We start from the raw sequence: 24,484 nt of genomic DNA, 5'->3' as shown, positions 1-24,484 counted from the left end.
AATGTTAAGATTAGGCTTTAGCATCTTCATATTGCTTCATTTTTTCTGCTGCTGTACCAAAGGCCAGTGGCTCAGACAGGGTGTTTGACTGAAACAACCTGTCATGGCAGCAGCCAGCAGAAAATTCAGCAGCTTTTACTGGAAATGCAAACACTGTCCCCTGGTGGTTAAACAAGCACTTGGGAAATGTAAAAAAATAATCTTGTGTCTTTTGGTCAGAATTTTATTAGTGTTTATTTTTGCCCTGCTTATTTTCCTGTTGGTTGTATGCTTATAGGACAAAGTGCTTCTGAGTTTACTCATTAAATTAATCATGTTATCTTTCTGGGTAATGTAAATCTGTAGGGCGAATGTGAATTGTGTTGACTATTCATCCATGTTACAGTTTAATTTTCTATTAATGTATTTGCTGGATTTGAAAATCGTACAGCAAAAAAAAAAATTCTCAGTTGTTCCTTTTACTTTAAACTTGAATATTAATGCTTCTCATTACAAATTTTAAGATTAGTAAATATATTTTAACAGTTTAGTGGAAAAAACACTAAACCTACTTTTTAAAATGTCTTTCCAGAAAGGTAATTCAGTTTGGGTTGTACATGAAAAATCTTTTTTCTGGCACTCTTTTTACTTGTTATAAAGAAAAAAATGTCTATCTATTAAAACTATGCACATCCTTTGATCTGGCTTTCTTGAAACTAATTGTGCTAATAGTGCTAAAAAAGCATAATATTCTTTTATTTTTCTTATAACAAGATAAAAAAGTTTGCAATCAAAACGTTTTGTGGTAAATTTGCTTTACTGACTGCAAGAGTGATAAACCAGCAGCTCTCATGTAAGATTTTTCTGCTTTGTGTTGATCATCCGTTTCTGTTGCATCAAGCTCTGACGCTCTGTTTTCACCACACATCTGTTTTTCTGTTCATTCTGTTCATGCTCTGCAGCTGCTGGATGCCAGGAGAACCAAGGTTTGTCCCTATGTTTGCACCGTGTCGTGTGCACAACATAGAGTCACCTTTCGTGTGCCGTGTATTTTTTTTCCAGAAACCCAATAATCCCTTTTTCTCCTAACCCTTTAACCTCCTTGAAGAACTGAATGAAATCCCCTCAGTCCCTCAGTTCTGCTCTCCTTCTTGCCCCTTGAATCCTGATGTTTCAACACAAAGACCTGGAAACAGAAAGTCATGTTACTGCTCTGCAAGAATTCAAACCATACATTTGTAGTCTGTGATACATTGGTAGTCTGTGAAGGTGAATGATTTCAGGAGAAAAAGCTGTTTCTGTTCTCCAAGGAACTAACTGGACCTTTTTCAGTACATGGATGGATCTTTGTTTCTCTCCTTCTTTTATTGGAGGAAAGTTAAACTTCTAGCAAAACTAAACCTTTTGTCATAAATATGGTACAAATATCCTTTCAGACAATAATATACACATGGGTGGAAAACGTTATAAACATAATAACAACATGAAGTGTCAAAGTTACAATATCAATCCTATAACATTAGTTTGGTAAAGTACAAAAGCCACATAAAGAAATGTGTTTTAACAAAGTCACTGTTGACTTTTTCCACCCTTCAAAATAGGGCTGGACGACATGGCTGAAAATTGTATCATGATATATGTTTCATATCAGTCAATATTGCTAATTATCAATTAGTTTTTTGTTTTAAATATCTGATATTTAAAACATACCATCAGTTTTGAGGGGAAATCAAAATCCATAATTTTCTCTTGATTTGTTTTCTTCTTTTTTTCTTTTCACTCCACACCGTTGTTTATTTTTAAGCATTTATGAGACATGGTGGCGAAATCTTAAACCGCCCAACAGGTAGTTACTAGGTAACCGAACAGAGAGTGAATTGGTTGATGCCACCTCGGTTGGCAGACCGTGAGAGGATGTGCAACTCAACCCTTTCTCTACCTATATCCCCCAGAATGCCATGTGGTTCTGGATTGAAATTCATAGAAATTATTGAATATTCTGACATATTATCTATTGATATGAATCATGTGTCTACCACAATATATATAGTTATTGATTTATTGTCCAGCCCTATTTCCAAATAGAAAAAAACAAAAGAACATCTTCTGAATAAAGAACATATTTTGATTTTTCAGGCAGTGGCTAAAGCTTCAAATCTCACTCTTAGGGGAACTGGTGCTGAGTTTAATCTTGTTAATCTACTAACCATTAATTAAGACGGTGGTTATTTGATCACTTAAGTTGAATAACAAAATAATCGCTTACTGCCTATACGTAGGTGGCACAGTGGTAAATTGTGTATGGAGAAGCCTCAGCGTTGCACAAAACCGCTCCGGATTTTCTCTCCTGCCAGTCAAAAACAAGATACTGAGGCTACAATTCCCAGCTCCTATTTTCTAGGGCTACTTCTCGCTGGACATTGCATGAAAATGATAGCAAGGTCACTGTACGTCAACGAACTCCACAGTCACCAGATCTCTACTCAAGAGAGAACCACTGGAATGTGACGAATATGAGATTCACAACATGAATATGCAGCTGACAAATCTGCAACCACTGCATGACAATATGACAAACAAGAAAAGATTTCTTCTTGAAGAAAGTTTCTGACGACTTGCCTTAAAGAAATAAGTCACATCTAAAGACAAACATGACTCCAATACTAACTAGCAAGGTGTATTTAATAATTAGCAGTGAGTATATAGCACACGCTCATTTTATCAGTTGTTGGTTCAAATAACTCAACAAATACTTTTTTCTATTGATTGTGATCCTACTGTTTATTAAAATACTATCTTAATCACTTTAGAAGAGTTTGTAGATTGTAATTACAACATTAACTGATCATTGTTGATCAAAGTTGTTCACAAAAGAAAACTAACCTCTTTCCCTGAATGTAAATGTTATTTTACATGTTTTACTAGTTGATTGATTGTTCCTGAAGCTCCTGCTATCAAATGCACCAATGCTGTTTTTCTTTGTGTCATTTAAATACAAACTACTAAAATGATGACTGAAAATTAATGGATTACATTCATTACTTTCTTTATTTTGTCGCCTGTGTTTAGGTATTTTTGTGATATTTAGTCGTGAAAAGGCATTTTCACTAAAGTTAACATTGAAGACATTTTCAAGACGTTGAAACTTCCATATAACTTATGCAAGTTTATATTTAGTTTTTAGTCCTTCCATATCCAGACTCGACAGACATGTATGTATCCATAATTACAGAAAGTTTTGAACTGAGAACTGAGACCATCTCAGTTACTAGTTGATTGATTGTTCACATCATTTCTGTCCCTCAGTGTCTAAAGGTAAAACAAGAAATTCTCCCTGGTCCTGACATTAGAAGAAATAATTAATTGTTGTGTCAAACAGTGCTAATTCTCTGAAATTAGTTTTTAAAGGTGCTGTAATGTAAGTACTGGTGTGTCAAGGGTCAGACCTTCCCAGTACTGTACATTTTGTCATTGATGTTAGTTTTGAGTAAAATAAATTAAATTGGATTCTGTTTTATTCCTGAACTCATTGGGTCTTTGTGTGTGTGTACACGTCCATGTCTGTCCACATCTCCTGCAGCATCTCCAAATGACCATACAGGCTCTGCAGGATGAACTACGCACACAGCGAGACCTCAACCACCTGCTTCAGCAGGAGAGCGGAAACCGATCTGGCTCGGAGCATTTCACCACCATCGAGCTGACAGAGGAGAACTTCCGCCGCCTGCAAGCTGAGCACGACAGGCAGGCCAAGGAGCTCTTCCTGCTTAGAAAAACCCTGGAGGAGATGGAGCTAAGAATAGAGACCCAGAAACAAACACTCGGTGCCAGGGACGAGTCCATTAAGAAGCTGCTGGAGATGCTGCAGAGTAAAGGGCTGCCTCCCGGGCCGGGCAGGGCGTCCGAAGAGGAAGAGCAGGAAAGAGCCAGGCGCATTGCTGAGGCAGAGGCCCAGCTTGGACACCTGGAAGTAATTCTGGATCAGAAGGAGAAAGAAAACATCCATCTACGAGAGGTACAACGTAACAAACAGTATTTGAAATTTAGTATGTGTCTTTGTCACTAGATGGCAGTGCTGAGCATCATAAATTCAGTGGACTCTTGTCTGCTGCTTGAGATACATTGATTATGTAACATGTACTGTGAAGCACTTTTGTAACTGTGGCACCGTGAACAGAACAGATGCATATGGTTTGCATTGTATTTTTATTTATCCTTTGCTCTTGTGTAGAAAAAGTTAAAAATTATTTTTGTTTTCCAAAAGGAACTGCACAGAAGAAACCAGCTTCATCAGGATCCAAGCAAAACCAAGGCCTTGCAGACCATCATAGAGATGAAAGTAAGAACTTGACTCCACACAGCAGCTCTGCAATTGTGTGAAAGCAAATGTTGTGTGTTCATTATGCTCCCATTCTCAAGCCTTTCATTGCGTTTCCCACAGAGGCTGATGTGTGTTCTGCTGAATCTATTGTTGTCACTGCAATTTGCTGCAGCTGAGTCAATCACCAGCCTGGCATGACATCTCTGTCTCTCATTCTCACACATGGAACGGTGCTGTATCAGCTTTCAGAGCTTTTGTGCTAACTTGAACGAGAGTCAACATTTCATCCTGTTTGGTTAGTTGAAGAGGTTTGCGTCAAACTGAAACAAGAAAAGGTTTGTGACAGCCAATGTGATTCTTTTACAATCAACTCCTCTCGTCGCTGACTGCAAACATAGAGCAGACTTTGATTCTGCAGAAGCTCTGGAGGTTTATATAAAATTTTCCATCAAGATTTTTTTGGAGGATGCATAGAGCTTCTTTAGTGTGTTTTCTGATCTTGCATATCTGAAATTAAAGATCAGGAATGAATAGTTTGGAAGTAATTTTACTCTAGAAGGACTATAATTAATTTGCAAAGCTAGTAATATATGGTGAACAATTTCACTATTTGTGAGCTTACAGTCAAAAAAAGTATTTTATAGTGACGGATCAACACAAGGTAATATGTGAAGTAAAGCAAAAAGGACAAATGATTTTCAAAAGTTCACTGGAAATTAACTGCACTGTAAACATCCTCCACTTTAAAGAGAGAAGTGCCAAGCTGAACCAGGTGGCTGTAAATATTAATTCAGTGTTTGGAAGCATGACCAACTTGGACTGAATGTCCTCATTCACTTCCTTTGCTCCCATTACCAAAACTGCAGACAGACTAAAATGGAGCTGAAAACCGACATGAACAATAACTTGTCCTTCAGTTTTCTTATTGGCCCGGTAGAAATTTTACCTGAGGAATTCAACTGTTGCCTTGCAGCAAGAAGGTCCTGGGTTCGACTCCTGGTCTTTCTGCATGGAGTTTGCCTGTTCTCCCTGTGCGTGCGTGGGTTCTCTCCGGGTTCTCCCACAGTCCAAAAACATGACTGTCAAGTTCATTTGTCTCTCCAAAGTCTCCCTTGGTGTGAGTGTGTGTGTGCATGGTTGTTTATCTCTCTGTGTAGCCCTGCGACAGACTGGCGACCTGTCCAGGGTGTACTCCGCCTCTCGCCCGAAACGTTTGCTGGAGATGGACACCATCACTCCTCGTGACCCCACTAGGGACCAGAGTGTACAGAAAATGGATGGATGAATGAATCCAAGTGAATGGTAGAAAGCCCAGACTGTGAAGAGAAGCGAGTTTGGAATAATGTGGAATAGCATAGGAAAGCAATGACCATGCTAGCAGACCTACAATGGACATTATCCAAGTGAAAATCACATATTAAAATATCTTGTTCAAAAGCAGAGCAAAAACTGAAGATGGACCATCTGCACTCAAGTTCAGACTCTCAGAATGTCGTCTCTTTACCCAAGGACAGGACAAGCAACAAAAAGCTATGAGAGCTGGCATATCAACAGGTTTTTGTGAGACCTGACTGCTCCTTATCTAGAAGCCGTATTTGGCAGATGAGCTTCAGAGTGCCTTATTTGCAGCAAAAGACTGATGTGGAAATATTGACTCAGGAGAGCTGAATGCAGAAATATGCCACACCTTTAGATTTTTATTTTCAAAACATTTTAAAAATATTGATCACTTTCCTTTCGCTGTACAGTTGTGTACCACATTGTTTCAGTCGATTGAATAAAATCTTATTGAAAAGAGATTGAACTTTTTGTTTGCAACAAAACAAAATATGGAAAAGCTCAACACACTGTAGTAAAGCTTTTAAACTAATTATAGGAATGAATCTAAACATGTTATTCAACAAAGGAAAACATCAGTTTCAGGAGCCTACCAACAACAAATCCTATATTTAAGACTATTTTGTTCATCTGTTTTAGACAACTAAACACAGATGGAGAAAAGGATAAAATGTAGCTAGTAAAAAGGGCATTCAATATCACTGTGACAGTGGAGAATATCAGGAACATCCAGCTACTGAGCTGCTGTAGACAGCCCCAGCCTCACTGCAGAGGCCTGACATCACTTCCTCAAAATAAATCATGACATCATCGCTAAGCTGACACAGCCCCTCTCGCTTGGCTGCAGCGGCCCAGCCTCCCACAGCCTGGTCATGTGACTTCGGGGCGCTCTGTGCCCTGTTGATTATCATACCGGGCCAGGGAAGTCCCGCCCCCTCCTCCTTCTCCTTTTGCTGTGGAGGAAGACCCTGCTTCTCTCCTCTCTCCCCGTTCTGTGTTGATGCTGATGGAGGCGCGAATAATCCTACCTCCTTCCCTCCCTCCCCCTCATCTCCATCCCTCCCGCCTTCTCTTCTTCCTCACTCACCAGAGACGGTGCACCGTATATAGCCTGCCTGCTGCTGCCATGGAAACAGGTGTGGTTGTTTATGACAGTGAGAGGCCAGTATGCAGGGATATGGAGAGACAGAGGGATGTACAGATGCAGGGACAGATAACGAGCACAATTCACTGACCAGGTCCGTGGGATAAAATCACTCTTCTCTGAAGGTACGGCGCCTCATGTCTGTTGCAGAATTGTCACTTCATTGATGTTCTTCTTGTAAGGTGAGATGCAGCAGCTGGGCGAAGTGCATGCACACGAGCGGCGCTCTACGCATTGACATTAAACTCCCAATCATTCATTTCTCATTACAACTCATCACCCATGTTGTTCAGCAGGCTCCGGCTGACCCTGCTAATGGCTATAAGTTCAAAGTTCAAAAAGAGGAAGGACGGACAACATTAAAAAAGAGAGAAAGGCAGGAAGAAGCAAGGTAGCTCTGTGCTCTGCTGGAGAGGGAGATGAACCATGGCTAATCTTAAAGACGTAGTATTATTTATTTAAAAAGCCGTGAAGCTAAAGCTGGTCTCTCAGTCGCAGTCCAGAGACTTGATTCTGCATTTGTCTGCAAGCCTCCACAGCTGAAGCTAGAGCTTGTTACTTTTTCCTTTTTATTTTTGTACTCCTCTTTCTGTTCCTGAAGGATCAGTTTGTGCTGGATGTGCACTCAATATTTCCCAATGGTGATTAATCCTTTGAGCCGCTGCAAAGAGCTGGGTAGAAAGCTTTTGATTTCCCCGACAGATACTGCAGTTGTTCTGAGCCAAACCAGAGAGCTTCTTCCATTCACTCTTTATCTCTCTGCATCTCCCCTTTTTACCTCTCTTCTGTCTCTCTGTCTGTCCAAATCTTTCAGTCTTTATATTTATTCATGGACTCTTGTCTGGAGTTCTGATTATTTTTGCAGCACTCGGCAAGTGGAAATGCTGGTCTCGGTTTTGAGGTGTGTCTCTTTCGCGTGTTTGTGGGCAGGATACCAAAATTGCCTCTCTGGAGCGCAACATTCGAGATCTGGAGGATGAGATCCAGATGCTGAAGGCGAACAGCTTACTAAACACAGAGGATCGAGAGGAGGAAATCAAACAGATGGAGGTCTACAAGAACCACTCCAAGTTTATGAAGACTAAGGTAGAGGCCATGTGCATGCGGGATCAGAAACAGGATTTCTCTTTAATCTCTGTTTTTTCAGCTGAGATGATGATCCTTATTTGCTCACAAACTATGCTCATCTATTGTTGGAGGTTTGGAGAGGAAAACAAATTCTTGGCTTTTTATGATGGAAACGTTTGAACACGTCATTTTGTTCTTTTCATTTGCACAATTGAAATCAATAACTGATCACAACAAATCCAAGGGGAAACAAACAAAAGGTGCAAAAACCCCTTAAAGAGCTGATTATGACTTTCACTTAACTTCAAAACACATGCTTGAATTGATACAGGGGCTCTTTAAAACTGCACACATCCCAGTTACAATGCAAGATTTCTGACATTTACAAAGAAATCTTTCATATTTTCAAAACTTTTTCAAATGATAAGACATGTTTAATTGAAAAGCATTTTCTTTTGGAGGAAACATGTAAGAAACAGAAAAAAATACAAGGATAGAAAAAATGTGGGAAGCCTTAAACTAACAATTTGTTGAAGTGTTGGTTTTCACAATTAATGTCGTCTGTTGAAAACATCCAAACACTTTTGATAAAATGTGTATATGTGGTATGATGAAGAAAACGAGAGCTTCTCTGCAATGATCCCAAATATTTTTCACACAGAAAAAAACTTCACTAGCAAAAAATCACACCTGGAGTGAAAGAGACCTCCAGGTGTCTGGACCATTTTTTTCTTTTGTTCAAAAGTTTTGACAAGACTATAAGATGGTTTGTAGACTTTTGAGAGCCAGTCTATATTGTCAAATCTTGCACGTGTTTGTATGTCAGTTGTGCAAATTAAGAAGCAGTTGCAAGAATCAGTGGTTCCTCCAAGTCAATTTATCTTCCAGCCAATTCATGTCCTTGTTTCATTACCACACAATTACATTAGCATTCCTTTCTACTTGCATTGCATACCTCTGAACAGAAAACATTGTACTGATATAATGAAATCATTGAGCATGAACTTATTATTTGCTGGTGTTTTTCATCAATTATGAAGTCAGTCATAAATTGCTTAAATCCATCTGTTAGTCGTAACTGAAAATTTCATTTTTCACTGTTTTTTTTTTTGTATCTATGTTGGTTATTAACCATTTATAAAATTGCTGACTTTTACTAAATATGACCCCCTGATCAAACCAAAATAACTCTAATCAACCTTCAGGTGCGTATTACTATTTTTCAAGTTTTAAAACCACATTTACATAACAGGCAATGCACAATAAAATCTATTACAGACAACTTGTTAGTTAGATAGAAGGACTCATTTTGATGTTTTCAAAAATATACAGATATAAAATGACGAAGGGAGTTAAATGACCAGCACTGTGCTGCTCACAGTGCCGGTTTAGAGGTTTCAGATTAAAACAGAACTAGTCACAAAGCAGCCACAGGTTTGTTGCTCTATTTTTAAACCTCTTTTCATCAATCATGAATAGGGACAATGTATAATATATGACAAATGGTGGGGAGTCAGCCCAAAATGCATTTTTAATGAGAGAAAACTGTTTTGATGAAGACAGTAGTCCAACTGCAATGTATAGCTCTCTGCTCAACCAGAAGGTTCAGCTATAAGGATTTCTATTGTGTGTTGAACAGATTGACCAACTGAAGCAGGAGCTGTCAAAGAAAGAGTCGGAGCTGCTGGCTCTGCAAACAAAGCTAGAGACCCTCAACAACCAGAACTCGGACTGCAAACAGCATATCGAAGTGCTCAAAGAGTCTCTCACTGCCAAAGAGCAACGTGCTGCCATCCTCCAAACAGAGGTAGTACAAAAAAAAAAAATCCCTCACTTGTTTGCCAACTCAACAAAACACAAACATTCCCATTTCCTCCTTGGGAAATTTTAAAATGAAACATTGCATGCAGGTGGACGATTGTTGCACCTTGTACTGTGTCAGGACATGCTACGCAAAAAATGAAGCTAAATAACGGTGGCTGTATTAAGACTGCTGTCTTGCTGGTACGTGTTGTAAAGATGCAGGTCAATGAGGAAAAGTCAAATAAGCAGTTTGGATGAATGGTGTTTTTTTCCGCTGATGCTTGAGAACAACCTTTTTTGCAAACAAGTAACTTGAGTCATCAGAAAGAAAGCTGTTTACCCTAAATAGACTCAAGTGTTTTACAAGCTCACAAAAAACTTTTAAATTAATTTATTTTCCTATTCCTACTCCAATTAACTCTTGCCTCACTAATATAATTATAATTTAAGGAAACTGCCCATTTTGCATTGAGGCATTGCCCTTGGAGCTTTTCCCCAAAACTGAGCATGCATATGGCAGCAGTGGGAAGGAACAATCCCATTTTGACAGGAAGAAACCTTCAGATGGACGCTCAGATAATGACTGTTGGCGCGTCAATCTGCTGCGACCATCTGAGACTAAAATCACAAATGAAAGAATTTAAAGAGGCTGTTGAAAGAAAGATTTGGTGGGTTGAACCATAATTAGGTAACTTATTGCTATCTGTAAATACTTTATATTTATAGATATCTTACAAGTGTAAGTTATTTACATTTGTTTAAGTACCTTAAAGTTAATATTTTTTGTAATTATGTTTTTAAATTCCCAAACAAAAGTGACGTTAAAGTGATGCAATTTGCAGTTTTATGCAAAAAAAACAAACAAACAAACAAATAAAACACAAACAATATGCAGTGAATTTAGGCTCTTTCTTATGGTATTAAAAACATGAACTTTTAATCTGAAATGTCCAGTTTCTTACGTAGAAAAGACATCATCTGCTGTTTTGTCCTGGGTACAGTTATTCCTGAAATGACCAGAGACAAATGTGGGAGTCAGAATTAGAGATTGAAAGTGTTTCTCACATTTGTCCCTCCAGTTCTTTGCTGGGCCAGAAAAGCAAGACCTGAACTCACTTTGGGCAGTGAGTATGTTTCTACAAAGTGCCAACAAAACCACTTACTTGATGAGAAAATTTTATTTAGTGTTCAAATATTATTTATGGGTTAAAATTAATGCTTTTCTGTCTTGCTAAGTTCTGTATCTGCCCTGTCATTGCAAGATCACTAAATGTGTGTGAACAAAAATAACTAAGTTCATACTCATTATACCCCAGTCAGGTGAGACATTGCAACAGGTGAAGTGAGAAGCTCTTGGTGTCTCTCCATTATGACATCTGTCAGCAGGTTGGATATATTTGGCAGCTACTCAACAGTTTTTCCTCATTGTCGATGCATAAAGAGGAAAAAATTGGTAAGGTGTCAAAATACGCTCGTGGATCACAGTTTGCTAAAAAAACGTTTTTTACCAAATATTTGACTAAATGTCTTTACCAGCAACACAACCTCAACATTTCTTTTAAAGAAATAACCCAGGAGTTGTTTTCTGCATTAACCGACTTCAAGGTGAAATATCTCTCCTACAAAGTCTCTATTTACAGTATCATTTAAAAGCTGGATGAATTGGAGCGATCTTCTAAAATATTAACGGCACTGAAAAGCACGTTTGATAAAAACAATACAGTAATCACTGTAACGTTTTCTAAGCTATTTGAGTGTGTGCCATTCTTCAGGTCGATGCTCTACGGCTGCGTCTGGAGGAAAAGGAGTCCTTTCTGAACAAGAAAACTAAGCAGCTGCAGGACCTGACAGAGGAGAAGGGAACTCTCGCTGGAGAGATCAGGGACATGAAGGACATGCTGGAGGTTAAAGAAAGGAAAATTAATGTTCTGCAGAAAAAGGTGAGAGGAGCATAGAAAAAAAAACTCACCCTGTTTAAAAGTTGAAGTTGAGGAAAAATAGCTGAATCTATTGTATTATTTTGCCGTCGCTATCTCTGACCACACTGAACCGTTTGGGTGTAACTTGTAGTATTACTCTAGGAGTCATCTGAAATTTAAAACAAAAACAGTGATGCAATGGGATGTTTTATCAGATTACTGTTTCCTGGACTGCAGTCACTCAATAAAAACACAAAGCAGAGTATTTACTCTCTCCAAGACGACTGTGAGTTTATTTGAGAGACCTGAGTGTTCAGACAAAAAAAAAAGAAGAAGAAATTTACTTCAACTGCTTACCTTTAAGATGTGCCTCTATAATTATGATAAAGTGGTCACTAATTGATTTTATTATTATCTAGTTGTGACTAAAATGTTAACTTATTATAAGTTCTGAGAGTTCGCAAAGCTGGGATTTTAATTAAACTATTTGCTTTCTCCTCTTACTACTTTGCTGTACTATTTCCAATGTCTTTCCACCATAACAAGTACAAAAGTGTGAAGAAGAGACAGGAAAAAATGTTATGACCAGCACAAACCCTGACAAGATTGAGACATTAAATCACACTGTAACTTTTAAGAAGGTATTTTTAAATTGTTAGATAACAAAGCTGGTTTAAAAGTGCAGCTACCGAGTGTAAAAAAATTGAAAAGAAAATGATTTTTTTGTTTTAACAGATGAAGATAAAGAGAACTGACTGAAATCTATCAGATTTTGGAGTGACTGACGGTGAAAAACTTTCATATTTCAAACAAAATAGAAAAACTTGTGGTGCTTTCTTGTCCATCATTACACCCTGTTACAACTGTGATATCACAAAGAGCTTCATTGTGGTTGGCAGTGTAGTTTAAACAGTATATCTGTCTTTGCGTGAGTTTTAAGAATCAAATTTGTACGCACCATTGGTTTCACCCTCCTTTAGCAAATGCAGCCACCTATGTGCCTGTCTGTACGCACAGGCATTCATTTGGACCTGTGCGTACAGTTTCTCATCTTAGAGATTCAGATTAAACAAAAGAAATTTAATAAATCAAATAAAACAAATAATCAAACAAAAATTTGCTTTAACCTGAACACATCCCAAATGTTTTAGGTACTATAAAATATGCCAATAAAAGATCCAGATGTAAATTTTCACAAAACAACAATAAATGGTTTCCTGTGAAAACACGACAGAAAAACGTTGTGATTCTTTTATTTTCAGTAGGTTAGATTACAGAAACAATATCTTTGCTGCTCTGACAGCTGCAGCTCATCCAAAATGCCGTGGCCAGAGTTTTTTCTGCCACAAGCAAAATCACTCATATCGGAGAAGTTTTCAAACCACAGCACTGCCTTCCTGTTTCCAAAGGCCAAAGACTCTGACTAATGAACTGCTTGCTGGATCAATGATTATTTATTGAACTGATACATTGGCAAATAGATTTGGATTTAAATTAGTCTATTAAATCTACATTTTAAAATGCTTTTCAGTGCTGGCATACTGAGCTCTGTTTGAAGAAAAAAAAAACTAATTGAATTTGCTTTCTTCTTTTTTTTTGGATAACCTCACTTATGAATGGAGCTACACTATATGAATGAACTTGCCTTGCCTATATTACCAAGAAAATGAAAGCTTTTTTTATTCAAACTGGTTTGTCGCCTCACATCCTGGATGTGGCCAGGATTGTTTAACATAACCTGATGTAACACAGTGATAACTTTGTTTGCACAAGAGAAAAAAAAACATTCTGTCCCTGCTTTTTGGAAAGACGTTGCAAGTATCAAATTCACAGACTCTCTTCTTCCAACATAATTTACTGTAAAATATGTTTTCTTTGCATATCAAGAGACAGTATAAGAATGGAGGCCCAATAAACGTTGAATGTGGAATCCAAAACATCAAACATAACATTAACGTCAGAGCAGCGTCAAACATATTCTCAAATATAAGCAGAAAGCTCAAACACAAACAATGACTTTGACTAAAAATGTAAAATGATGTTTGCATATTTAGTAATATAACCAGAAAGGGATCAATCAGCATATTGGAAGTTGCAGTAATAGTTGTGATTACCAGCAGCAATGATTCATTTGGACATTTGGTTCAAATAAAAACTGGAACTAAAAAGTTTATAACTCTATGAAAACAACCTGGAAAATAAACTCACCAGCACACAAAGGCCAAAAATTAAAACCCATTGACCACAACAGTTTCATTCCCAGTTGAATTTGACATAATTTCACAAACCTTTAGGGTTATAAAAAGCATTATAAGAAGCATACGTCTAATGTATACTTGTTAGTACTGTTTTAGTAATGTAGTAAGTGGCTGTTTGCAGCATGCTTATAAATAAACTTAAACCAAAAAAGCTGTATTGTAAAAGTCCTGGAATTTTATTGTCTTTTTTTAATATATATAGTTACTTCAGTCTTAAAAAAAGGTTTGTGCAATTGTGAGATTGTGCTTAATTCAGTTTTGTTCAACTTGAATGAAACAGATTGAGAACCTGCAGGAGCAGCTCAGAGACAAAGACAAACAGCTGGGAAACCTCAAGGACAGGATCAAGTCTCTGCAGACCGACTCCAGTAACACAGACACTGCCCTGGCCACCCTGGAGGAGGCGCTCTCAGAGAAGGTGCAACCTTGAGATCTGATTTTTTTTTTTTTTTTTAACGTCTCTGCGTTCCAGACTTGCACATCAGTATGATCACATAATTTAAACACAGAAATTATGACAAGAAACATAAACATTGGGAAACATGAAACTTTTGAATAAGACCTTCTGGTTTAAGGTCACATTCAGGAGCTACAACTCTGAACCACATTGAAAACCTCATGGTTGTTCCACCAAATATTAATTTCTGAGCTCTCTACAAGTTAAAACATTAGCATTGTTATTTCTGAATGAATATGAACTTGCTTTATTTGCATTATTTGAGGTCTGAAAGCTCTGCATTTTCCCATTATTTTGACCATTTCTCATTTCCTGTAAATAAATTTTACATTTTTGCTTGGAATTTCAGAGACATGTCAGTAGTTCATAGAATAAAAAAACGATGTTCATTTTACCCAAACACATAACTATAAAGAGTAAAACCAGATCATCTTATGCAGTCTTTTTTTTTCAGAGTTGTATAATGAATTACTGATGAATCAAGAGGCTTAAATTTGTGTTGGATAATCATTAAAATTTTTCCTTGCACAGAACTTGTGATCTTTTCAGAGCAATTTCAAAGCATAATTTTGATATATTTTTGTCATATCGTTACAAGATCGAACTCAAACCTTAGTGGTTTGAGTAAAAAGCTGCTTTTACTCCTGATTATTTTAGAATCCTATGAACTTTTGTGCATTTTTGCTTTTGTTTCATTTTGGTAGGAGAGAATTATTGAGCGACTAAAGGACCAAAGAGAGAGAGAAGACAGAGAACGTCTGGAAGAAGTGGATTCCTATAAGAAGGAGAACAAAGACCTGAAGGAGAAGGTCAACAACCTGCAGATAGAGTTAACAGAGAAGGAGGTAGGTGTGAGATCGTCTGTGCGAGGGTGTCAGGGTGAATCCACATGCCTCTCTCTGTGTTTCTTTGTAGAACATCCAGCTCTCCTCTGTGTAAGCCCTGTAGTGCATCTACTAAGTGTCTCTCTCAGCAGCTGTCTCCTCTGATTCTGTGACCTTTTCACACCTGCTGACAAAGCAAGGCTGCTGGATTTAAACGCGCTTTCAACGTCTGTGTCGATTGTCTACCTGCAGTCTAGTCTCATCGATCTCAAAGAACATGCATCATCCCTGGCATCTTCTGGCCTCAAGAAGGACTCAAAGCTCAAGTCCCTGGAAATCGCCATCGAGCAGAAAAAAGAGGAGTGTAGTAAGTTGGAGACGCAGTTGCAAAAGGTATGTGTTTGTCCTTGTCTTAGTGAAAGCTCACTCATCAACATGTTTTTAGGTGATAATTTTGGCCTGATCTGGTACCAGTTCATATGTCATATGTTTCCTGAAGCTAAATAATGACACAAGAGTTTTACAAATGAAATCAAAATATAGATAAGCTTGGTGCACAGGATCAGTTTCATATGTCAGTACTGACTAATCGCTGATCTCCCAAAGTTAACGAAAGTGAAGCTGATTTGTTGGTGGACTCCTACTTTGAACACTTCATAAAAAACTGTTCAGTGTCCTTACCTGAACAGAAACACTAGGCAAGAAGAAAACCATTGTTATAAGATAGTATCAAAACATCTTCTTTACATTTTATAGGAAAACTAACATTGCACATTATAATGAACATGGCATCCCTTCTGTGCCACATGGGCCGGTGATAATGCATGTTTTGCATCTGACCTGAATTTATTGCAAAATGAATGGAATTAGAGAAAGTGTGAAAAATGTTCATTCAGTTTTTGGAGAAATGAACAAAACTGAAATAAACCAGGAAAATGCACTTTGATTTTGCTTTCACTGTTGTTTTACAAACTGCTGAACATTTTAAAACTATGTTGTTTGTTTTTGTTAATTCTGTTTTGTGAGTGGGAAGATGTCACTGAAAGCTTGTCTGAACAAGAATCTTGATCCAGCGTTACATAAATCACAGCTCTTTAGGATCCTGGCTGCCATCACTTTCTCTCCTCTGCTGCAAGCTGCTGTACTTTGTCACAATGTTTCGCAGAACAAGGAGTCCGTCCGTCTTCTTTGTCTCCATAATCCACAGACCGTCCCAGCGTCTGTCCCTCTGTCGTCATCAGTGTTTTACTGCTGTTAACCTTTAACGACACGTTCCGTGCTGAAACTGTGTTACTTTGCAATCAACGTGTATTTTGTCTGATCCTACTGTTATCTCCTCTGGCTCAAACTAAGCCCTAACACTTAACTTTCCCTGAACCCTCCTACCCCTCCTTTCTAATGTCCCTTCCTCGACCCCCCTCTGTTGGCAATGTAGCAAGCTGAGCAGCTATTCAGTCACATGAACAATCCTGTAAGTCCCTCTCTTGAGGTCTGTGAGGCGCACATTGAAAGCATGAGGACACTGAGAAGTTCTTTGAAATATGCTAGATGGTGATCATGGCGAGTCCCAGCACAGGCACTGCTTTCCCCCATCGACATGCATGTTGCCCATTGCACTGTGCGGGTATTACAAGCTTCAAACTGAACAGAGAGTCCTGTGCAACGTCCTCTTACAGTGATTGGTGTCTGCGTGTGTGTGTTTGTGAAAATAGTGTTACACAGTCAAAGTTGTTTTCGTATTGTTCTGTATTTATTGTCAGCTGAAAGTAGCACAATTCCCACATTACTCAATAACATTTCTAAGGATTTATTTCTTCAGTTTTTAATTCGAACTCAAGTATTGTTTTAGGTAACGCTAATATTGCAATCTTTAGTTATTCCAACTACATTACTCTTCAGCAGAATTATATTTGTACTAATAAAGTTTTCAGTACAAGTCAAAACGGATGCTTAAATTATCCAGATAACCAATAAAATATGCAATTTTAATTCAGAGGGGAAAAAACCCACATTTAATCCTTTGTATTATACTTGCAAAATAATGAAAAAGAAAAAAGAAACCGGTTCAATATTCAAAAGTTTTTAAGAGGGATATATATGAGCTACTTATGAGTTCTTTCTCTGACTGTCTGCTTTCCTGCAGCTTTAAGTGTCACATGCTGCATCAGGACATTATCAACACCACTGAATTTTTTGTCACATTGCAACCACAACAAAATATTTTGTTGTGACTTTATGTGGCAGACCAACATAAAGTAGAAAATAATTGCAAAGTGGAGGCAAATTGATACACTTTAGTTTTTTGTACAAATATCATCATGTGATAAACCCATAAACAAAAATGTAGAGCAAACTACTGCTTTCAGAGTTCACCTACACTAAATAGAGTCCATGTACGTTAATCTCAGTATTAAACTGGCTGTACTATGATGGCATCAGCTCTGGAGGCGTTGCATAGATTTACAGCTCAGGTGGAAAAATGTGTTTATATGAGAGTGGCAAAAATTGTCTTGTTAAAAAAAAATAATAATAATAAGTTTGCAACTTGCCACAAGCTACATAGGAGGCACAGCAAACATTTTAAAGATGGTATTTTTGTTTTTATTTTTTATTTTTATAACATTTTTAGTTTGTCTTTTTATGAACTCTTTACTAATGTTAAACTTTGTAAAGGCGTTTTGGATGGGTTTTTAAAACATCTTGCTGATACAAGATCCCACATGAGACTTGAACTTTCTGGAAAACCACAACATCCCAATAGTAGCAGCATGTAAGCGACGCCATATGAGGGGGAAAAGTTATGACAATTCTAAGAGCCCCTAACCAACAGGGGGTCCGCCACAATTTTCAAAAATTTGTTTATAAATTTTTTGTTCATAGAAATAAAAAAAGTACAAAATTAATTGCAATCAAAGATTGTTTTTATCAATAAAAAATCTAATGCTGCCCCTCCCAGAACCAAAAAAACACACTGAAGTTGTCAAAACCTTCAATGTGTTTTATTTTACTTTGTGTGATAGATCACCACAAAGTCGTGTCCATATTTGCCCTGAACCCCCCTGGATCTGCATGAAACGGTTCGTTCCTGCTCGGAGCTGGACTGTGTTCAGCAGCAGTTAGTACAAGACAAGAATGACTGTGACTGTTATTTTGCTGCTAAGGAAAATAATAAAGTCAGGTTTTCAAAAAATAGAGAGACAGAGAGGGTAAAAGTGTTAATTTATAACCTAGTTTTTCTCCAGGAGAGGTGGGTGGACAGTGTGAGATTATCAACCATTTAGCATAGTTAACATTAATGCAATTAAATTGGGGTCCAAGATTTGTGACAGCCCCCCTGGTGGCAGCATCATGCTGTGGGGTTTATCTTTAGAAGGGAGTAGGAAGCTGATGAAAGTAGAAGATGGGTGGATATAAAGACAAACCAATCCTGGAGGGACAGCTTGTTAAGACGCCTCAAACTGCTTTGTGTTGGTTTATTACATAAAATCACACAAAAATGAAATAAAGTTTGTCAGACAAAATGCGGTTAAACATTAACAATAAATACTTTTACATAATCTCAATTTACTTAAAGATTGCAGCAGATGAGCAATGACCTAATTAAGTTTTTATCCCCTGTAACGTTGTTCCACATTCTAAAAATATTAACTATAAATTGCTCCAACTTCTTTGTGTGCACACAGTCAGTTTATAGATGCAAACACTGTTTCAGCCCTGTTGAGTTTGCATGATTCGTTGCATGTCGTTATTGTTGCAGCTTCTCGTTTATCTCAGTGTGGTGCTGGTAGCGTTTGTACGAGCCGTGGGTGGAGACTGCTGTTGTGTTTTGGCGGATGGCTCTGTAAAACTTTGCACCATACGTGGGTTTGTTTGCTACCTTTGTAGTAAATTTAATTGAAAATTCAATCATAGTGGTGATGAGATTTGTTGAACGTGAACCAAATTGAGTCTTGGCTTTGGTTATTTGTGATCATCTTGTTTTTTCTGAATATTTAATAGATTTTATCAGGTTTTTTTCTGTACACGTAGGTCAAACATGCACACTGTAATGCACTCTGCATACTAACCAAGTGACAGATGACTGTGAGACTCAGAGGGACATTTAAATTGAACTAAATAATAGCTCTGTTAAAGCTAATGAGCCAGCACCAGTAATGATGGCCTGGTTCACAATGTTTACTCTACTCTTCATTATATTGCATTCACAGAGACAGAGACAGATCTACTTTAAAGCACAGTAAAATATCGTGAGCTGCTCTCCATGGTTGTTTCGGCTCGTCAATGTGAACTGACTCTGTGCATCTTTCCTTGGCACATGGATGCAGAAAGCTCATGAGGTGGAGCAGCAGCACTCAGGCCCCCGAGGAAACCCAGAGTACGTGGACCGAGTAAAGCTTCTGGAAAAGGAAGTGAGCTATTACAAAGACGAAGCAAGCAAGGCTCAGTCGGAAGTGGAGAGGCTTCTGGACATACTGAGAGAGGTGGAAACCGAGAAGAATGACAAGGACAAAAAGATTGCTGAGCTGGAAAGGTGAGTGAAACCTCTGACTGAAGACGCTGGCTAACCTCTTTTGCCAGGTATTCAGGATTTAGTATAAAAAAAAAAGAAAAAAAAAAGAAATATCTGTATCTCTAAATAAATGTTTCATACTAAGAAAAGCAAGCTGTCATCAAAGATACTTTTAGTTTTATGTCAACTTATTTAAAGAAAACAAAGCATGCCTTCAGTTTCAGTTACATTTTGTCCTCTTTTCCAGTTTTCTGTTTTCCTGCTTTAATATCTTAGCTGCTGTTTTGTTACCCATTCTTCTTGTTATTCTAATCCAGCTGAGCTAGACATTATGGTTGCAGCTATGATTTGCAACACATTGGTTTCCGTGACACAGACAAGTTTGTTTCTGCTGATGTTGGATGTGTTTTCCACATCAAGTTATAACCTACTAGTTTCCACTTGTCTATGCTTAACTTCCAGCCTTTTGCTTAAACGTAGCTGTTTTTTCTTGGATGGCGTCTGTGTAGAGTCAGTTTGTTTGAAGGCCTGATAAAGCCCATGGACTCTTGCTTTCCAAACTTGATGTTCAGTATGGTTTATTCTATTTGCTGGTCAGTGACTTAACCACCATGGTGCATGTAATTAGTTGGTTTCGTCGCTGTACTAGGTAGTCTTCATTAAAACTCATGAATGTCTGAATGATAGATGTTTCACCTGCCAGGAATTTTAATGCTTTGTCTTAAATTTGAGATACACCACTTTTGGGATAATTTTGTAAAGTTCTGATTTTAGCCTAAATATGTATTTTTACATTCACAGCTGCTGTGATAAACAGCTGCTGTGATAAACACTAACTAAACTACTACTACTGTGATAAACTACTAACTAAAACGTTAGTGTCTCTGTTTGTTTCCGTAAATAGAGCCACACTTTAACCGTAGCATTAAATCCTTCACTAAGTCTGAAAACAGTTTACATGGACATTTTCCTCTTCAACAACTTCCACGCCAAAGAGAGAAGATATCATGACCCGCCTGCATTTATTGGTCCAGAAATAAGTAGATTTTTTAGGCTTCAACTGACGATTCACCATTCAGCTTTAAGTATCAAGTGTAAAATAAGTTGATTTTCCTCACAAGCTGATTTGTTTGTGGATTTCTCAAAGTCATTCTTTGGAAAAAGCAGAAATCTTCCTCCCAAATGATGTTAGAACAGAGTAATTGATTTCTGTAAATGTGCTTCTTTCATTCTCGTATTTAAGTGACATTTATCCAGATACTCGACTCTGAAATTGTTGTTTAGTTTTGGTTCAGCTGATGAAGTGAATTGCTAAACTGACCTAAGCATTGGTCAAATTGTCTGAGCCCAACATAGATTTGCTATGACTTCTTCTCTCCTGTCACATACTCTCCATCTAGCACAGATACAAGTTAGATGTCAGTGATAGTGCCCTCTCACTTGAGTTCCTTGCTAAGTCTTTCACCAAATGTGATTAACTGAGTTTTCTTGTCCTTTTTTTGCATCCTTACCCACTTTTTTCATCCTGTGTCCCTTCTGTCTTTTGTCCCCTTCTTTAACCCCGACCATTGGTCAACCTTGACCTCTGTTCATTTTCTCCTCATTCTTCTCAAATTGGATTTTGAATCTTCAATCTGTTCTTCATTTTCTTTGAAACGCTCTTGTGCCCTTCCTTCTGCACTAAATTTTAAAAAGCCCCCCATCCACTGCCCCTCGCCATACCCCTCGTTCTGGAGGCAGAGCTCCCCCTGACCCACTCCCTTCTGTGTCTGCCGCCCCTCAGCAGATAGGGGGCATGGTCTGGGATTTCCTGGGAAAGTGAGTGCTCTGCCCTGGCACTTCAGCTCAGCTCAGCTTCCTGATTTAAAATCTTGGACCGCAACTGCTGCAACTGCATCTGGTTTCACCCGTGTGTCTGGTTCTGCCTGCTCTCTGTAGGACGCTCAGATCTTTGCATCGCAGTGGCAGTTTTTATTTGTTGTCTGTGTTTTCATCACTTACTTCCACTCATGATGCAAAGACTCTTGGATTCAGTTTTTCTTTTTGCTTCTTTCTCAGTGACTGTCTGCACCTGCTCCATGAATACATTTCTTTCAGCTTGGGCATCAGTTGGAGAGCATGTGTGTGTTTGACGTGTGCATGACATATGAACTGTTGCATGTTAGTTTTGTTTTTATAATGACTAAAAGTACATTTATTGTGCAAAGACTTTAAAACGTTTCTTATTTATTCATATTTTCCTCTCAAGGACCAGAATTTCTTGTATTTTTAAATTTATTTAGTTTTTATTTTTTGTAAGGGAGGCTCCCAGCCAAAGTTCTTCAAGCTTTAAGTGGTTTGTCAAAGTTTTTGGCTACTTTTTATAAGTTTCAGTTCTGCTTCTCAAACTATGAGAAATGATAACAAATGAAAGCATTGTAAAGTGCAATTTGAGTTTGGGTCTTTACATAGTTTTCTGTTATCTTCGGACGCAGCATTAGTTTTTTCTTGAGCTTAAGACCCTTTTTAAGCCTGAGTACAAAAACACAAAAGAGGAAGAATTACAGGGCTCTTTAATTTAATAAATGGACAAACAAACATACCTTCACTAAAAATGTACTATTGTTATCTGTTATTGGACAGAAAATTATAGACCTTCAGAAAGCCTGAAGAGCTGCTGAACAAAGTTTTATCAAATACAGAAAGTCTGTCTCCTTGCAAAACAGTTAAAAAGATGGATGACTGAAAACCTTTGCACAGGACTCTGCATTTTAAATATTGCACATGTTGTGGTGTTCATTTTCTTTACTGAGAAACAAGTACTTGATTTTTCTGTGTCTTTTTTGCTTGTGTGTGCAATGATGAAGTGTAAAGTACAATGATTCACATCAAGGATAAAACATTTACAATTTATGGCACCAGCAATTGTTCAGGTGTTTGTCAAAGATGCTGCTATTTAATATGAGCCTATGATTATTGTGCCTTGCAAAAGTATTGATACACCTTGAACTTTTTCGCATTTTGTCACTAAGAAACCACAAACTTGAACGGATTATATTGACATTATATCTGCTAAACCAACACTAAGTTGTGCATGATTGTGACACGTCCATGAATATATATTTCAGTTCAGCGCTCTGAGATTGATTCCTTTGGTTTTCATCTCTAACAGTTTAGTGCATAGAGAGCTACATTCTGGTGCTGCTCCATGGTATTCTTTGTCGACTGTCTATCAGACGATACCCAATGAAAATGTATTGAAGTTTTTGGTGGCAATTTGACAAAATTTGAAAAAGTTATGGGGTCTGAATACATTTGAAAGCAAGTAATTTTCTGTGAGATCTTGGTGTGATTCTTTCTGCTCCTTTTTTATCTGTTTGAGTTGATTTTACTGCACACGTTGTTCCTACCAAGTTGAAACAGCGTGGGCAGCAGCATATTTTCACTCATTCACACACACGCACACTGGACATTTCTGATTATACGTTGTTTTATGGGCTGTTTGTTAAAGCTTTTGTAAAAAGTATCAGTCCTCAGCTGTTCGACCTCCTTGTCCTCTGGGCACATTTCACTCCTTTTCATTCCACCCATCTATCCGCCTCATTTCTTTCTGTCGCTGACACTTGTATTTCTGACATTTTCCTTTCTACATCCTCACCTGGCATCTTCTCTCTTTCCCAGTCTCTACCTCCCAGTCTGCTCCAGCTGTCTTCTTAGCTAACCCTATCAGACACTGTAGGAAATACTGAGAAAAAATGATCTGCATGACTAAAGCTGCTGTGCTCCTAGTCTGTGCACCATCAGGGTGGAGATGCTGTAATTTGTGGACTGAGTCCTATCTAGTCTGCTCTATTAATGAATCCCCTGCATTTTCAACTAATGCCTTTCAACCTTTGCCTCACACTCAATCAAAATACTGTTAGCTTCCCTTCCTTCCTTGCCCCTGTTTCGCGTCCTCATCTTTTGCCTGTCTGACTGCATGTCTGCCACTCCCAGGCTTGGCAGCAGATGCACAGCGCTCCATGTTGTTCAGAAGTGCATCCTGCAAAAGCTGTGTCAGACTGTCACAGGCTTGTCTGTAATCTCAAGTGTTGATGGATGACTATAGCACATTGTGATATCCCCAAGGTGTTTTTTTTTTTTGCTTTGTTTTGTTTTACATTTTGGTTTGAAAACTTTCTTTACATTTTTATTTTTGCTTTTCTTCTGTGTGTTTTTTCCTGCTTCCAATGTTTTCTTCACGTGTCCTTCATCCTTTTGTCTTCTACCTTTAAATCTACCTGTCTGCAGTTTAGCTCCAAGGTAAGACATTTCCCTGCAACTCTCGAACTCCAAGTTTACTGAGGTTGATCCAAACTCCTGCACTGAAACCTTTCAGCCCTCCCAACAATGACATGAGGCTCAGTTCAGCTGGGATATTCATGCTTTGTTACTGAGCTCATGACTGACACAATTTCTTCCATTTGTACTCATTATGGTTCCTCGTCTTTTTATGGGTTTGCATTGTGCCCTTCTCACATCTTAGCTCATTCAGATCAGACTTGATTACTGTTGTGATATGGACAAGTTTTAGAAGTGTGTAATTTTACAGGCAAGGAGGTAAAGATCAGATCAAGAAGGGTTCCAACATCAAACTGGGACTTCAAGGGGACAAGAAAGGCTTAGGGCAAGATCCTCGCAAGGAAGGCTCTTTAGAAAGTGGTCACCACTTAAAGGTGAGGATTTAACTTATCTTTCATAAATAATAAGCTCTGATTATGCATGTTTAAATACCCGAAGTGCCACTGATGAATTTAAATACATTCAGTAAACAATTTCCATCATTAATAAACAACTTGATTGTAAATAGTAAATTGAATGTGAACAAGTTTGAATCAATTGTGA

The 24,484-nt window shown here is 38.0% G+C and overlaps 1 protein-coding gene across 6 annotated transcripts in view; it reads left to right on the top strand.

Moving 5' to 3' along the window:
• The window catches only part of erc2 (ELKS/RAB6-interacting/CAST family member 2), a 46,268-nt gene that overhangs the window by 12,329 nt on the left and 9,455 nt on the right, over window positions 1-24,484 (top strand). For 2 of the 6 annotated variants that reach the window (XM_055027219.1, XM_055027215.1), the window contains 13 exons: window positions 942-965; window positions 3,560-3,994; window positions 4,244-4,318; window positions 7,713-7,868; window positions 9,490-9,657; window positions 11,426-11,593; window positions 14,111-14,248; window positions 14,992-15,132; window positions 15,364-15,504; window positions 16,547-16,582; window positions 19,437-19,642; window positions 21,317-21,439; window positions 24,192-24,315. In XM_055027219.1, the coding sequence (XP_054883194.1) occupies window positions 942-965; window positions 3,560-3,994; window positions 4,244-4,318; window positions 7,713-7,868; window positions 9,490-9,657; window positions 11,426-11,593; window positions 14,111-14,248; window positions 14,992-15,132; window positions 15,364-15,504; window positions 16,547-16,582; window positions 19,437-19,642; window positions 21,317-21,439; window positions 24,192-24,315 (1,935 nt within the window). The remainder of the gene's footprint in view (window positions 1-941; window positions 966-3,559; window positions 3,995-4,243; window positions 4,319-7,712; window positions 7,869-9,489; window positions 9,658-11,425; window positions 11,594-14,110; window positions 14,249-14,991; window positions 15,133-15,363; window positions 15,505-16,546; window positions 16,583-19,436; window positions 19,643-21,316; window positions 21,440-24,191; window positions 24,316-24,484) is intronic. The other 4 variants (XM_055027216.1, XM_055027217.1, XM_055027221.1 and 1 more) reach the window with 4 other exon arrangements.

The sequence above is a fragment of the Poeciliopsis prolifica genome, unplaced genomic scaffold (assembly GCF_027474105.1).
Source record: "Poeciliopsis prolifica strain line A6 unplaced genomic scaffold, Auburn_PproV2 SCAFFOLD003, whole genome shotgun sequence".
NCBI classification, from domain to species: domain Eukaryota; kingdom Metazoa; phylum Chordata; class Actinopteri; order Cyprinodontiformes; family Poeciliidae; genus Poeciliopsis; species Poeciliopsis prolifica.
The sequence above is the reverse complement of the archived record's forward strand: the minus strand, read 5'-3'. Positions and strand labels throughout refer to the sequence as shown.